The 17,092-nt window shown below is 36.1% G+C and overlaps 2 protein-coding genes across 5 annotated transcripts in view; both read left to right on the top strand.

The window, feature by feature from the left end:
- cacnb1 (calcium channel, voltage-dependent, beta 1 subunit) overlaps positions 1-2,352 on the top strand; it is a 99,268-nt gene extending 96,916 nt beyond the window's left edge. For all 3 annotated transcript variants that reach the window (XM_062050051.1, XM_062050054.1, XM_062050053.1), the window contains one exon: positions 1-2,352. This exon is cut by the window's left edge and continues 1,581 nt beyond it. The gene's annotated coding sequence lies outside the window, so the exon portion shown is untranslated.
- Positions 2,353-4,245: 1,893 nt separating this feature from the next.
- On the top strand, positions 4,246-16,074 carry LOC133651862 (ADP-ribosylation factor-like protein 5B). Of its 2 annotated transcripts, none has more exons than XM_062050056.1 (8): positions 4,246-4,317; positions 4,610-4,698; positions 4,896-4,920; positions 7,088-7,148; positions 7,224-7,371; positions 10,531-10,614; positions 13,127-13,278; positions 13,370-16,074. In XM_062050056.1, exons 2-8 carry the CDS (start codon positions 4,624-4,626, stop codon positions 13,416-13,418), a joined length of 594 nt encoding a protein of 197 aa, XP_061906040.1. In that variant the 5' UTR covers positions 4,246-4,317; positions 4,610-4,623; the 3' UTR covers positions 13,419-16,074. The 2 variants fall into 2 exon arrangements, with proteins under 2 accessions (XP_061906040.1, XP_061906039.1); XM_062050055.1 differs by having other exon boundaries at positions 4,258-4,524; positions 4,612-4,698.
- The last annotated feature ends 1,018 nt before the right edge of the window (positions 16,075-17,092 follow it).

The following is a 17,092-nucleotide window of genomic DNA, read 5'->3' as shown; positions in this document are numbered from 1 at the left end:
CGGAAATTTATTGCAAAATGTAATTTCGTTTCTCAGATGTAATACACTTTTTCCACCACTTGTGGCAGTAATGACAATAGCAAACAAGGTAAAGTCACAGGAAAGATTTTTGAGCGCAAAAAATTAAGACTAAAGTTGTGACAGTTCATTTAAGAAACATATTTATTTAGTTAGAATGTATTTATTTTAACACTGCTTAATTGCATGTACATTTATTTTTCATCAGTTTTTGTGAGTCCCTTTTTTGCAGTATATTTAATTTTAAATAATGTGCGTCAATAAAGCACGTCATCTTTATTGCTAAATGTATTTCGTTTCTGAGATGTAATACACTTTTTCCACCACTTGTGGCAGTAATGACAATATCAAACAAGGTAAAGTCATATAAAAGTTTCTTGAGCGCAAAAATTAAGACTAAAGTTGTGAAGCTGTCTTTTATTGACAGTTCATTTAAGAAACATATTTATTTAGTTGGAATGTATTTATTTTAACACTGCATAATTGCAAGTACATTTATTTTTCACCAGTTTTTGTGAGTCCCTTTTTTTTTGCAGTATATTTAATTTCAATTAATGTGCGTCAATAAAGCACGTCATCTTTATTGCTAAATGTAATTTTGTTTCTCAGATGTAATACACTTTTTCCACCACTTGTGGCAGTAATGACAATATCAAACAAGGTAAAGTCATAAAAGTTTGAGTGCAAAAATTAAGACTAAAGTTGTGAAGCTGTATTTTATTGACAGTTCATTTAAGAAACATATTTATTTAGTTGGAATGTATTTTTTTTAACACTGCGTAATTGCATGTAAATTTATTTTTCACCAGTTTTTGTGAGTCCATTTTTTTTGCAGTATATTTAATTTTAAATAATATGCGTCAATAAAGCACGTCATCTTTATTGCAAAATGTAATTTTGTTTCTCAAATGTAGTACACTTTTTCCACCACTTGTGGCAGTAATGACAATATCAAACAAGGTAAAGTCAGAGGAAAGATTTTTGAGCGCAAAAAATTAAGACTACAGTTGTGAAGCTGTATTTTATTGACAGTTCATTTAAGAAACATATTTATTTAGTTGGAATGTATTTATTTTAACACTGCATAATTGCATGTACATTTATTTTTCACCAGTTTTTGTGAGTCCTTTTTTTTGCAGTATATTTAATTTGAAATAATGTGTGTCAATAAAGCATGTCATCTTTATTGCAAAATGTAATTTTGTTTCTCAAATGTAGTACACTTTTTCCACCACTTGTGGCAGTAAAGACAATATCAAACAAGGTAAAGTCATAGGAAAGATTTTTGAGCGCAAAAAATTAAGACTAAAGTTGTGAAGCTGTATTTTATTGACAGTTCATTTAAGAAACATATTTATTTAGTTGGAATGTATTTATTTTAACACTGCATAATTGCATGTAAATTTATTTTTCACCAGTTTTTGTGAGTCCCTTTTTTTTTTCAGTATATTTAATTTTAAATAATGTGCGTCAATAAAGCACGCCATCTTTATTGCAAAATGTAATTTTGTTTCTCAGATGTAATACACTTTTTCCACCACTTGTGGCAGTAAAGACAATATCAAACAAGGTAAAGTCATAGGAAAGATTTTTGAGCGCAAAAAATTAAGACTAAAGTTGTGAAGCTGTATTTTATTGACAGTTCATTTAAGAAACATATTTATTTAGTTGGAATGTATTTATTTTAACACTGCATAATTGCATGTAAATTTATTTTTTACCAGTTTTTGTGAGTCCCTTTTTTTTGCAGTATATTTAATTTTAAATAATGTGCGTCAATAAAGCACATCGTCTTTATTGCTAAATGTAATTTTGTTTCTCAGATGTAATACACTTTTTCCACCACTTGTGGCAGTAAATACAATATCAAAAAAAGGTAGCCATATAAAAGTTTCTTGAGTGCAAAAATTATGACTACAGTTGTGAAGCTGCATTTTATTGACAGTTCATTTAAGAAACATATTTATTTAGTTGGAATGTATTTATTTTAACACTGCATAATTGCATGTACATTTATTTTTCACCAATTTTTGTGAGTCCCTTTTTTTTCAGTATATTTAATTTTAAATAATGTGCGTCAATAAAACACATCTTTATTGCTAAATGTAGTTTCGTTTCTCAGATGTAATACACTTTTTCCACCACTTGTGGCAGTAATGAAACAAGGTAAAGTCATAGGAAAGATTTTTGAGCGCAAAAAATTAAGACTAAAGTTGTGAAGCTGTATTTTATTGACAGATCATTTAAGAAACATATTTATTTAGTTGGAATGTATTTATTTTAACACTGCATAATTGCATGTACATTTATTTTTCATCAGTTTTTGTGAGTCCCTTTTTTGCAGTATATTTAATTTTAAATAATGTGCGTCAATAAAGCACGTCGCCTTTATTGATAAATGTAATTTTGTTTCTCAGATGTAATACACTTTTTCCACCACTTGTGGCAGTAAATACAATATCAAAAAAAGGTAGCCATATAAAAGTTTCTTGAGTGCAAAAATTATGACTACAGTTGTGAAGCTGTATTTTATTGACAGTTCATTTAAGAAACATATTTATTTAGTTGGAATGTACTTATTTTAACACTGCATAATTGCATGTACATTTATTTTTCACCAATTTTTGTGAGTCCCTTTTTTTTCAGTATATTTAATTTTAAATAATGTGCGTCAATAAAACACATCTTTATTGCTAAATGTAGTTTCGTTTCTCAGATGTAATACACTTTTTCCACCACTTGTGGCAGTAATGAAACAAGGTAAAGTCATAGGAAAGATTTTTGAGCGCAAAAAATTAAGACTAAAGTTGTGAAGCTGTTTTTTATTGACAGATCATTTAAGAAACATATTTATTTAGTTGGAATGTATTTATTTTAACACTGCATAATTGCATGTACATTTATTTTTCATCAGTTTTTGTGAGTCCCTTTTTTTCAGTATATTTAATTTTAAATAATGTGCGTCAATAAAGCACGTCGCCTTTATTGCTAAATGTAATTTTGTTTCTCAGATGTAATACACTTTTTCAACCACTTGTGGCAGTAATGACAATATCAAACAAGGTGAAGTCATATAAAAGTTTCTTGAGCGCAATAATTATGACTACAGTTGTGAAGCTGTATTTTATTGACAGTTCATTTAAGAAACATTTATTTAGTTGCAATGTATTTATTTTAACACTGCGTAATTGAATGTAAATTTATTTTTCGAGTCCCTTTTTTTCAGTATATTTTAATTTGTAATCAGCTTGACCTAAGCCGAAATAATAACCTCTGATTAACACATGTTTTTATATCATTGGACAAGGTTGTAAATTGTAAAATAATCATAAAACGTGATAACATGTTAAATACGATTAAAGTCAAGAGAAAGCTTACTAATTCAGTATTAATATTTGAGTGGAATATGTAGTGGAAGAGTTGACAACCTCTGTTCTAAACTTTATCTGATCATGAAACAATTTTTGATATCAAAAAATAAATGCCTAAATTAGGGGTGGGCCGATACAACCTTTTCCCTTCCGATACGATACTAGAGCCTACATGTTGGTCGATACCGAGATTAAGCCGAAACAATGTCAACCCAAGTCATAGATACTTTTATTTTGTAGTGTGAAATGTTAGAAAAGGTTTGATCAAGTGAAATTAGTCCGAGAACAATGATAGATATAAAAAAAAAAACACTAGTAGTCACAATAATTAAAGTGCTCATCAGTAAGTTGAATGGTGCCGACACGTTTGTTACTGAAAACTTTCTACCTTTGATACTTTGCATGTGTAATTAATACACAACTAGAATTATTTTATACTTGTTTATTGACAGATGGACAGGAAACATGTGTTAACCTGATCAAAAGATCCCAGTTGGGCACTTAAAGACGTCATCTTAGGAGCCCAGTGTTCAGACAAGCACCACCGAGGTTGCGCACTCAATTATAATTCATTCATTCCCAGAACACTGTGTTAATTACTTTTATAGACTGCACGGCTAAAAAGTAAAATGGGGTCATAAGGGGTTCATTTCCATCTTAAAGTATAAGTAAGCTCCGAACAAAAGCCAAAATGGAAAATTCTGAGGATTCCTGACACACCCAATACTTTTTGTATCCGTTTTTATTCAAGTATGTACTGTTGCTTCCTTTCTTCACAATGAAAAGTCGTCATCGGAAAGAAACCACACTTCCATATATGGGCATTGTATGTGCGTCACTGGCTGTGTCATAAGCCTCGCACGTTGGGAGACCGGTGTTGCCTTCAAGTACGCCAGGGTCAACTTTGAAGTGATTTCCCCAGAGGCTGGTAAAATGATTTGTATTTGTTTATTCCAACATGGACGGTTTACTGTAAAGTGGTGGCAACGGGGGCAAAATAAGATTTCCCACGCTAAAATTATGTTTTCGTAAGTTACATACACGGAAGTTTCCCCGGCAACTACTTATGTTATTTAACACAAAAATGGCCTCAACGATAGCTTATTGACGGCAAATCTTACGTCACTGCCACATAGTAAGTGTATGTCAGTGAGACTTTATTAATAGACAACAAATGTTTGTTCGAGCGTCTATATCGAGTTTTTTTTTATTTACGGCAGAGTCGCCATCTTGGATGGTGAGTTCAGGGGTGGAGCGCCGGTGTCGGACATTGGATTCTCAGGGGCGTTCCAGTCTCGTCTGGAATTGGGTAAGTCTGGCTTCCAATTTATAACAAAGGCAGATTTAGTTTCGGAGAGTTGAGTTCACGAAGTCTCACGCTGCTTTTAAAAGAGTATTCTTTTTTTTAAAATCAAGGGCGATTTATTGTGTATGAAAGTTCTCATTCATCCAGGGATTTAATCATTCATCACTTTGTTTGTTGACATGGGATTGTTCCTCACCAAGTTGATGACTGTGTTTGGCCACACAGGTAAGAATATTTATTACACAGAGTAATTAGACAATGTTAGGTTTGCTTAAAAAATGTCACTATTGGCACATGTCAGCTGTTTCATGTCATTCCACTTGATACAAATCTGTTATTATGTTTTTTAGGACTTTTGGTAAACTCCATGTATGTTAATTAAACAGCTATTTTATGTGAGCAAGAAATAATTAAGTATATCGAAGCTGTTGATATACTATATGTATCCTTTTCTGTATTGGATGAATTTTACAGCCAGCACAAGTACCTTTAGAGCAGGGGGACATGCAGGCTACCACAGGAGCTCACAGGCTACCCCGGTGGCTCGCTGGCTACCCCGATGGCTCACAGGCAATCCCGGTGGCGCGGACCTACGCCCGTGGCTCACAAGCTACCTCTGTGGCTCGCCGGTTAAGACAGTGGCTTGCAGGCTACCCCGGTGGCTCGCTGGCTAACCCAGTAGCTCTCTGGCTACCTCAGTGTCTGGATCACAGGCTACCTGGGTGGTTTGCTGACTACCACGGTGGTTCACAGGCTACCTTAGTGGCTCGCAGGCTAACCCAGTGGCGCACAGCCACCTCAGTAGCTACGTTGGTGGCTCGTAGGCAACCGTGATGGATTGCCGGCTATCCTGGTGGCTCACACCTACCCCCATGGCTCACAAGCTACCTCGGTGGCTCGCAGGTTACAACAGTGGCTTGCAGTCTACCCTGGTGGCTCGCAGACTACCCCAGTGCCTGGCTACACCCGTGCATCACAGGCTACCTGGGTAGTTTGCTGACTAGCACAATGGTTCACATGTTACCACTGCGGCTCCCAGGCTATCCCAGTGGCGCGCAGTCACCTTGGTAGCTACGCTGGTGGCTCGCAGTCTATCGCAGTAGCTTTTAGGCTACCACAGTGACTCGCAAGCTACCTCGGTGGTCTCAAGTTACCCCTAGTGGCTCGCAGACTATCCCAGTAGCTCCTAGGCTACCACTGTGACTCACAAGCTACCTCAGTGTTCGCAAGTTACCCCTAGTGGCTTGCAGACTATCCCAGTAGCTCCTAGGCTACCACTGTGACTCGCAAGCTACCTTGGTGGTCTCAAGTTACCCCTAGTAGCTCGCAGACTATCCCAGTAGCTCCTAGGCTACCACGGTGACTCGCAAACTGCCTCGGTGGTCTCAAGTTACCCCTAGTGGCTCGCAGACTAACCCCGTAGCTCATAGGCTACCACAGTGACTCACAAGCTACCTCGGTGGTCTCATGTTATCCCTAGTGGCTCGCAGACTATCCCAGTAGCTCCTAGGCTACCACAGTGACTCGCAAACTACCTCGGTGGTCTCAAGTTACCCCTAGTAGCTCGCAGACTATCCCACTAGCTCCTAGGCTACCACGGTGACTCGCAAACTACCTCGGTGGTCTCAAGTTACCCCTAGTGGCTCGCAGACTAACCCCGTAGCTCATAGGCTACCACAGTGACTCGCAAGCTACCTTGGTGGTCTCAAGTTACCCCTAGTGGCTTGCAGAGTATCCCAGTAGCTCCTAGGCTACCAGTGACTCGCAAGCTACCTCGGTGGTCTTAAGTTACCCCTAGTAGCTCGCAGACTATCCCAGTAGCTCCTAGGCTACCACGGTGACTCGCAAACTACCTCGGTGGTCTCAAGTTACCCCTAGTGGCTCGCAGACTAACCCCGTAGCTCATAGGCTACCACAGTGACTCGCAAGCTACCTTGGTGGTCTCAAGTTACCCCTAGTGGCTCGCAGACTAACCCCGTAGCTCATAGGCTACCACGGTGACTCGCAAACTACCTCGGTGGTCTCAAGTTACCCCTAGTGGCTCGCAGACTAACCCCGTAGGTCATAGGCTACCACAGTGACTCGCAAGCTACCTTGGTGGTCTCAAGTTACCCCTAGTGGCTTGCAGACTATCCCAGTAGCTCCTAGGCTACCACAGTGACTCGCAAGCTACCTCGGGGGTCTTAAGTTACCCCTAGTGGCTCGCAGACTATCGCAGTAGGTCGTAGGCTACCAGTGACTCGCAAGCTACTCTGGTGGCTCTCAGGTTACCGTGGTGGCTTGTAGGTTACCGTATTATCTTGGAGGCTAACACGGTGACTGGCAGGTTGGTGCTAGTGTGTACTGTACAAATACGACAGGCTTTAATTGATGTCCAAACTCTCTCTCCAAGAGCACAAAGTCATCATCGTGGGTTTGGACAACGCGGGCAAGACGACCATCCTCTACCAGTTGTACGTCTCCTCGCTTCACCGCCGCCACCTTTTTGCCCGACGTCCCAAACTCACCCTATTCTGTCCTCCTTCCAGTCTGACCAAGGAAGCCGTCCACACGTCGCCGACCGTGGGCAGCAACGTGGAGCAGCTGGTGGTGAGAAACACCCACTTTCTGGTGTGGGACATCGGAGGCCAGTCCAACCTTCGCAGCAGCTGGTACGCCTACTACTGCAACACCGAGGTCAGCCTTACATTTATTGACCACTTAGTCTAGACCACAGGTGTCAAACTCAAGGCCCGGGGGCCAGTACTGGCCCGCCACCTCAAAACAAAACAAAATGGCTGCCAGTGTCAGGTTCAAACACCGATGACATCTATTAAAACAGACGAGAAGCAAGGAATCATGCAGAGACAGTTAAATTTTGCTCAATTCAGGAGGCACGTTATTTGGGCTGTACTCTAGTTACAGACCCAAACTACGTTCTAAAAGTCCAGCCTAAGTGCTTCCTGTATTTATTTGGGAGGTCACTGTTACATCACTGAAGCTGTCGTTGAGGGAAGGGGGTAATCTCGACAACTCCAGTTAGACACAATATATGATTATACAAAAATGCAAATGTATTGACGCTGGTGATATCGCCTTGTCTCTGCTTTGTCTGCGTCCCGGTACCCGATGTTCGGCCTTGGCAGTCAGCAAGCCATTCCTGGACACAGACACTGATACCAGACTGGCTTGAAATCTTTTGGATTGCCAGCTTTGCAAAGACAAAGAAAAATACCACTTTAGCACAATTGACAATAACTATAGCAACGGCCCTTAAGCATAAAGTTGTGTGATAATATATACATAATTATTCTAACAGCCAGCACTTGTAAAAGTGATAATATATGAATTTGCCTATGCATCTGATCATTATATATGTATATATTTTACATACACTGTAAAAAAAAAATCTGTAGAATTTGCAGTAAAAAAAAACTGGCAGCTCAGTCACCAGAATTTTACTGTCAAATGTAACATATGGTGTGTTTTTTTTTACAACATATTACTGTAAATGGAAAAACAGTGCTACTACTTTTTTATTTTAACAATTGAGTTTTTTTATTGTAAAAAAATGTGACACCGTTTTTCCATTTACAGTAATACACCGTAAAAACAACAACCGTAGATTTTACTGTAAAACAGTGGTACTGTTTTTCCATTTACATTTACAGTATACATTGTAAAAAACATGGTACATTTTATGGTAAAAATTCAGTAGCTAAACTTTTAAAATCTACATATTTTTCTTACAGTGTACGTAAAAATATATAACAATAAATAATTGTGTCATGAAGCAATTTCAAATGTATATATTATTCACTGTTACATGTGGCCCTCTGAAGGCAGCCATAACTGCGATGTGGCCCCCAATGATAACAAGTTTGACACCCCTGGTCTAGATAAGTGTTTCCCAATCACACTCAGCAAAGGCACATATTTGACATTCAAAAAATGTTACCGTACTTTCCGCACTATAAGGCGCACCGGATTATAAGGCGCACCTTCAATGAATGGCCTATTTTATAACTTTGTTCATATACAAGGCGCACCGCATTATAAGGCGCACCGCATTATAGGGTGCATAGAATAGACGCTACAGTAGAGGCTGGGGTTATGTTATGCAGTCCCGTAGTATCTCTTGTGGCTCAATATTGGTCCATATATAAGGCGCACCGGATTATAAGGCGCACTGTCAGCTTTTGAGAAAATTGGAGGTTTTTAGGTGGAAAATACGGTACTTACACAGGATATATATGTGTCTTTACTACAGTGCTGCCACTGTAGTAAAGGGGGTGTCAAACTCATTTTAGATCGGGGGCCGCATGGAGAAAAATCTACTCCCAAGTGGGCCGGACTGGTAAAATCACGGCACGATAACTTAAAAATAAAGACAACTTCAGATTGTTTTCTTTGTTTGAAAATAGAACAAGCACATTCTGAAAAATGTACAAATCATAATGTTGTTGGGGTTTTTTTTACACTTACACGTTGCGGTTAATAAGTATTCTATCTTGGTCGTTATTTATACTTTCTGAATAAATTATGTGATAATGTTCATCAGTCATTAGTGTTAATTTTCAGTCTATCAAGATAAAAAAATAATATCAAAATCAAATTACAGGATGTCAATTATGTAGTTTGCTCATTTTCCACACCATGTGGTTTATTTTTTTTTTACATATGTAGCATTATCTACAAAGAAACAAATAATTGCTATTGCGACATCTAGTGGACACATGTAGAACAGCACACAATAGCACACAAGCTAGACACACGTAATAAGTGGCCTTAATTAAACAATATCGCGGCCTAAAACAGCAAATTTGTCAGTATAAACAAGTAGCAGCTACACAACAGCTAGGCACACAATAGCGCTAAAGCTAGACACACGTAACAGGTGTCTTTAGTTGAATAATGTTGCGGCCTAAAACAGCACATTTCTCAATGCAAACAAGTGGCAGCTACACAACAGCTAAGCACACAATAGCACTCAATGTTAGCTTAGCTGTCAGGTTTTACTCTCTCTACCAAGGAGGGAGAAAAAAATTTATTAACTGAAGAAAATAGTCATATTAGTGCCGTCAATTATGGAGTGCCAAATGGGGAAAACATTAAATAATGAAATAATAAAAATTGTATTTACTTCATGTAAAATATTTAATTATTTAATTCTTGATTTCATGACTTAATGATTTATTTATTTATTTTTAATGAATGAAATAATTAACTGAATGAGTGAATAATTGAATGTAATTTTACAATGTATTTAATTCCAATTATAAACAATTCATAAGAAATGTAAGTACATTTTCTTTTATTTTGTCCAATAGTCAATAAAAATGTTATTTATACTTTCTGAATAAATTATGTGATAATGTTCATCAGTCAACTCATTAGTGTTAATTTTCAGTCTATCAAGATAAAAAAAATATCAAAATCATTACAGGATATTAATTATGTAGTTTGCTCATTTTCCACACCATGTGGTTTATTTTTTTTTTTTACATATGTAGCATCATCTACAAAGAAACAAAGAATTGCTACTGCGACATCTAGTGGACACATTTAGAACAGCAGTTTCTTTCTTTCAAAAATTTTGGCTCATTTTTATACTTATCAAACTCATCCCGCGGGCCGGATAAAACCTGTTCATGGGCCGTACGTTTGACACCCCTGGTCTGGAGGACACACAGTCGGCGTCTTATTATCAGCTGGTGATAAAGTGTGCTGTTTAAGACGTTTACATAAGTGACGTTTCATCCAACCTTGTCGTGTCATGGCAGCTGATAAGGAGCGTGCTAATGTGCGCTGACAATTGCTTGTTTGCAAAATACTGATTCCACAACACGTTTGCAGATCGTCATCCTGGTGGTGGACAGCACCGACCGCGCGCGACTCACCCTCACCAAAGACGAGCTGCACCGAATGCTCGCCCATGAGGTACGGGGAGAGGTCTCTTTTTTTTTTTTGGAAGGGTTTGCATTGCCAGCTACATGTTGTTAAGTGTCTAAGTTCAAATGTCGGGTTCAGCAAGGGTCAAAGGTCATACTAGTGTGTTTGTTTGTTTTTGTCAGCACTTCCTAATCAGTAATTAATATTAACTTAGCTGTCAGTTTTTACTCTATCTCTACCAAGGAGGGGGAAAAAAACATCAAAGAAAATAGTATTAGCTAGGGTGTCAATTATGGAGGGCCAAATAGGAAAATGTTTTATACATTTATTCATTTCATTTATTTCAGGCAATGAAATAAATAAAAAGTACTAGGTAGACAACAAATAATATTAATTAATATAATGTAAAAGGTAATGTACAGTATGTAAGCAAGATGATACAATTTTGCCTGAAAGGGAGTGAGAAGAAAACGTATTTAGTAAATAAATCATTAAATAATAATTTAAATGTGTCTTTATTTAATTTAAATTGAGTACATAAATGTCTTAATAAACGTGTCTTTAATCTATTTATTTGAAAAAAATACTTCAGAATGTAATGAATTATTGATTTCATTGTTTCATGATTCAATGACTTTTTAATGATTTATTTAAATTGTAATAAAGTTTAATTTTTTTTATTTCAGGCAATGAAATAAAAAAAAAGTACAATGTAGACAACACATAATAATATTAATTAATATAATGCAAAAGGTAATGTACAGTATGTAAGCATGATGATCCAATTTTGCCTGAAAGGGAGTGAGAAGAAAACGTATTTAATAAATAAATAAATAAATCGTTAAATAATTACTTAAATGTGTATTTATTTAAATTGAATACATAAATGTCTTAATAAACATGTCTTTAATCTATTTATTTTTAAAAATACTTCAGAATTTAATGAATTATTGATTTCATTATTTCATGATTCAATGAGTTTTTAATGATTTATTTAAATTTTAAATTGTAATAAAGTTTAATTTTTTTTATTTCAGGCAATGAAATTTAAAAAAAAGTACAAGGTAGACAACACATAATAATATTAATTAATATAATGCAAAAGGTAATGTACAGTATGTAAGCATGATGATCCAATTTTGCCTGAAAGGGAGTGAGAAGAAAACATATATAATAAATAAATCATTAAATAATTACTTAAATGTGTCTTTATTTAATTTAGATTGAGTACATAAATGTCTTAATAAACGTGTCTTCAATATATTTATTCGAAAAAATACTTCAGAATTTAATGAATTATTGATTTCATGATTCAATGACTTTTTAATGATTTATTTAAATTTTAAATTGTAATAAAGTTTAAATTGTTTTATTTCAGGCAATGAAATAAAAAAAGTACAAGGTAGACAACACATAATAATATTAATTAATATAATGCAAAAGGTAATGTACCGTATGTAAGCATGATGATCCAATTTTGCCTGAAAGGGAGTGAGAAGAAAACATATATAATAAATAAATCATTAAATAATTACTTAAATGTGTCTTTGTTTAATTTAGATTGAGTACATAAATGTCTTAATAAACGTGTCTTCAATATATTTATTCGAAAAAATACTTCAGAATTTAATGAATTATTGATTTCATTATTTCATGATTCAATGACTTTTTAATGATTTATTTAAATTTTAAATTGTAATAAAGTTTAAATTGTTTTATTTCAGGCAATGAAATAAAAAAAAAGTACAAGGTAGACAACACATAATAATATTAATTAATATAATGCAAAAGGTAATGTACAGTATGTAAGCATGATGATCCAATTTTGCCTGAAAGGGAGTGAGAAGAAAACTTATTTATTAAATAAATAAATAAATCGTTAATTACTTAAATGTGTCTTTATTTAATTTAAATTGGAATACATACATGTCTTAATAAACGTGTCTTTAATCTATTTATTTGAAAAAAATACTTCAGAATTTTTAATGAATTATTGATTTCATTATTTCATGATTCAATTACTTTTTAATGATTAATTTAAATTTAAAATTTAAAATTGTAATAGTTTAAATTGTTTTAATTCAGGCAATGAAATAAAAAAAAAGTATAAGGTAGACAACACATAATATTAATTAATATAATGCAAACGGTAATGTACAGTATGTAAGCATGATGATCCAATTTTGCCTGAAAGGGAGTGAGAAGAAAATAAATAAATAAATAAATCATTAAATAATCATTTAAATGTCTTTATTTAATTTAAATTGAATACATAAATGTCTTAATAAACGTGTCTTTAATCTAGTTATTCTAAAAAATAACTTCAGAATTTAATGAATTATTGATTTAATTGTTTTAATGATTTAATGACTTTTTAATTATTTATTTTACATTTATTACATAGTATACTACAATATAATAATGCAACCAATAATTAATTTAATGAGTAAATAATTGTAGTCGTCTACAACAATGCAATTCCAGTTGGAAACACCCATCCTATATATTTATGTTAAAGCTGCATTGATATAAAGATATTTTCAATCCCGTGTGCCGGCAGGACCTTCAAAACGCCGCCGTTCTTGTCCTGGCCAACAAACAGGACGTGAAAGGCTCCATGACGGCGGCCGAGATCTCACGCTGCCTCACGCTGGACGCCATCACCACGCACACCTGGCATGTCCAAGCCTGCTGCGGGCTGACTGGGGAAGGGTCAGTCGCATAACTCTATCTTGAACATAAATAAGGGGGGGGGGGGTGATCTTTTACAGCCTCCAAGCTCACACTCTTGTCTGTCTTTCAGCCTCACTGCCTGTCTGGACTGGATGAGGTCAAAGGTCGTGGCAAGCTGAAAAAACCCCTGAAAGTGGGAGTTCAAAGGTTACCATGTCAGGATTCCTTAACAGCACAGCACTGGAACACACGCTACCTCAGCAGTCCCCCATACTCATTAAAAGCTCCCCTTTTATTAAGGATGTCCCGATCCGATACAGATAGCAAGTATCGGATGATATCAGCGTGCATCTAAAATCTCCCATCTGCATCTAAATGTCATCCAGTATGCACAAGGGTTGGTCTTTGGTAGGCTATAAGCTACTAAGAGCTAGCAGCTACACAACAGCTAAGCACACAATAGCACTCAAGCTAGACACACATAATAAGTGTCCTTAATTGAACAATATTGCAGCCTAAAACAGCAAATTTCTCAATACAAGCAAGTAGCAGCTACACAACAGCTAAGCACACAACAGCACTCAAGCTAGACACATAATAAGTGTCCTTAATTAAACAATATTGCAGCCTAAAACAGCAAATTTGTCAGTATAAACAAGTAGCAGCTACACAACAGCTAAGCATACAATAGCACTCAAGCTAGACACACGTATAAAGTGTCCTTAATTGAATAATATTGCAGCCTAAAACAGCACATTTCTCAATACAAGCAAGTGGCAGCTACACAACAGCTAAGCACACAATAGCACTCAATGTTAGCTTAGCTGTCAGGTTTTACTCTATCTCTACCAAGGAGGGAGAAAAAAATGTATTAACTGAAGAAAATATGCCGTCAATTATGGAGTGCCAAATGGGGAAAACATTCAATAAATAAATAATGAAATAATAAAAATTGAATTTACTTAACGTAAAATATTGAATTATTAAATTCTTGATTTCATGACATAATGATTTATTTATTGATTTTTAATCATAGTGTAGTACACTATAATAATGAAATAATTAACTGAATGAGTGAATAATTGAATGTAATTTTACAAAGTATTTAATTCCAATTATAAAGAATTCATAAGAAATGTAAGTTAATTTTCCTTTATTTTGTCCAATTTGGCCTCCATAGTCAATAAAAATGTTTGCAATTTATTTATTTTTCTGTGATGAAATCATGAAAATGGGCGCCTTGTAATTTTTACATTAAGTAAATGAATGACACATTTCATAACACATTCATGCATTTATTTTCAACAATAATTAAATAGTAGTTATTTAAATATGTATTTATTTATTTTATTTTGTCCAATTTGGCCCTCCATAGTCCATCGATCAAAATGTTTGCATTTTATTTATTTTTCTGTGATTAACTCATGGAAATTGGCACGTTGTAGTTTTACATTACGTAAATTAACGACACATTTAATAACACATTTATACATTTAATTCCAATTATAACTAAATAATGACAAGTGTCATTACTTAAATATGTATTTATTTATTTTTCATATTTTGTCCAATGGTCAATGGATTAAAATTTTTGCAATTTATTTTTCTATGATCAACTCATGGAAATTAGCGCCTTGTACGTTTACATTAGGTAAATCAATGACACATTTAATAACACATTTATACATTTCATTCTATTTATCAGTAAATACTGACAAATGTAACTATTTAAATAGGTATTTAATTTATTTTGTCCAATTAGTTCACCCATCTCAATTGTTATTGAGTCCTGCAATGAATAAATCGCACTTCATTGCGTTTTGGTTGAATAACGAATTCATGTAATTAAATCGAAATAATTTAATTAACGGCTTGTAAATTTATATATTTAATAATTTAAGTAATTGAATGACACATTTAACTAGATGAGCAATTCCTGAAGGAATTGCGTGAGAATGCTCCAATGCTGAAGTTGAACTTCAAAATGACTAATTGTTGAAGTAGAGCACACAATTCCTGAACAGGCTGAATATTTTGAAGTTGGAACGGTTTGAATCGGATAAAAAAATGTGGGAGTTGTGGAACTTTGAAAAATGTCCCATACAAATGCAGAGGACAAATTTCACCACATCTAGTGTGTGTGTGACAATCATTGGTACTTTAATCTTAATAAAAAATCTTAATTCTTTTCAATGGGAATTTCATGGAATTTTGGGAAAAGCGGGATTTTTTTTGAAAATGAAAAATATTTTTTTAATATTGTGAATGAGTTGAAATGGTTGGTGTTGGCATTTTTCAAATCGGTCGAGAAATGTTTAAGTAGTAACATTTTTAATCGAGAAATGGTATTACGGAATTCCTAGAATTTCGGGAAAACCGGGACTTTTTACAGTTCAAAAAACGACTGTTTTTTTGTCCTGATTAAGAGGAATGTTTTGACGGTGGAACGGTTGAAAAATGTGGAAGGGTGAAAAAAGGGTTTGAAAAAACGTAAATTCCTGGAAATTTTTTGAACTTGGAAAAATTATAGTTTGAATTTCCAGGATGAGTGGAATGTGTTGAAGGTGGAATAGTTTGAATAGGTTGAAAAATGTGAAAATGGCCAATTCATTTTGAATGGGAAAAATGTCCCTGAAAACCTGGAAATCTGGGAATTTTTGCTCATTTGTGGACTTTTAAAACATATTTTTCTTGTGTAAATAATGTATGTATATACTTGCTATATTTGTATTTTGTATTGTGATTGAATGTCCCACAAGTGCCCTTACTTTAGCATAGCTGCTATAGTGACGTTGTGAAAAATGGCCTTGTTATGAATAAATGATGCAAAAATAACGATCTGGTTCTGAGCCTTCATTTCACAGTTTGAAAATCACCATCAGGTAGAGGATGGCGGTCAACATGTCAATGCAGTCCATGGCCACGTTTCGGACGCACAGTATGATATAGAGGAGCAGCGCCATCTTGAAGCAGTAGAGGAACTTCCTCGTAGCCCTCTCCAGGAGCCAGCGCGCCGCACGCCCGCATTCCGTCAAGATGGCGCTGGCGGCCTGCGCCAAGCATCCGGCGACCGTGCCCGCTTGTGCCAAGGCGAGCGCTTTGCCGTGCGATTTGGTGAAAAGGCCTGGAGCGCGGGAGAGCGTGAGAGACATCCTCCTGGCGTGCACGCAGCACAGCGCCGAGCTCATCCTGTGCAGGTGTGTCCAGCACGGACTAGGGTGGGCGTACGCCGCAGACCCGCTGGAGCAGCTTCCGCTGACCTGGTACAACAAGACGTGCTTGGTGGGTTTCCCTACATAGGGAGGAGGGCCGACAGTGAACATCAGGCTGCTTTTCGCAGCCGTGGACAACCAGGAACCCACACTACTCATGATGCACGTTCCCACCATTTCTTCTCAGCTCGGGTGCACGCTCGCACGCTTACATAAGGTGATGTCATCATGACGACACCTGTCAGCTCCTCTGAGACAGAGGACGGCTAATTAGCTCAGCGCTAATTGTGAGGTCATTGGCTGGAAAGTTACCACGTGGGTTTTGGGAGGCCCGTCCCATGATGCACCCTGTTGTCTGAGGTCATCCAAATCTTCTTCTTCCGCGATTATTGGCGCTCGACAAGCAACTGGCACCGTTCATGTTTGGGAACTGGGGGTGGAAACAGAACAATGGGATAGGTCCCGGCCAAACAGTTTGGTCACAAACATTTAGTTTGTGTGGACTAAAAAGGTCCAACTGTGCGCTCCCCTGGACACGCCCACGGACCTTCTTCTCCTGCTGCAGCCGCGCCTCAATCTACAATCAACACACCTGACGCTGATGAAAGCTCCCCTGCCTTCTTAAGCCAGTGTGTCCTGCG

This window comes from Entelurus aequoreus, linkage group LG06 (genome assembly GCF_033978785.1).
Source record: "Entelurus aequoreus isolate RoL-2023_Sb linkage group LG06, RoL_Eaeq_v1.1, whole genome shotgun sequence".
NCBI lineage: Eukaryota > Metazoa > Chordata > Actinopteri > Syngnathiformes > Syngnathidae > Entelurus > Entelurus aequoreus.
Note: the sequence above shows the minus strand (reverse complement) of the source record. Positions and strands in the feature narration are given on the sequence as shown.

What these genes read in the sequence shown, in the direction of transcription:
- LOC133651862 (XM_062050056.1), top strand. Translation starts at nt 4,624, where the DNA reads ATGGTGAGTTCAGGGGTGGAGCGCCGGTGTCGGACATTGGATTCTCAG. An exon ending in CCAGTCTCGTCTGGAATTGG is followed by an intron (nt 4,699 to 4,895) that starts GTAAGTCTGGCT and finishes TTCCTCACCAAG; the next exon opens with TTGATGACTGTGTTTGGCCA. An exon ending in ACCGAATGCTCGCCCATGAG is followed by an intron (nt 10,615 to 13,126) that starts GTACGGGGAGAG and finishes GTGTGCCGGCAG; the next exon opens with GACCTTCAAAACGCCGCCGT.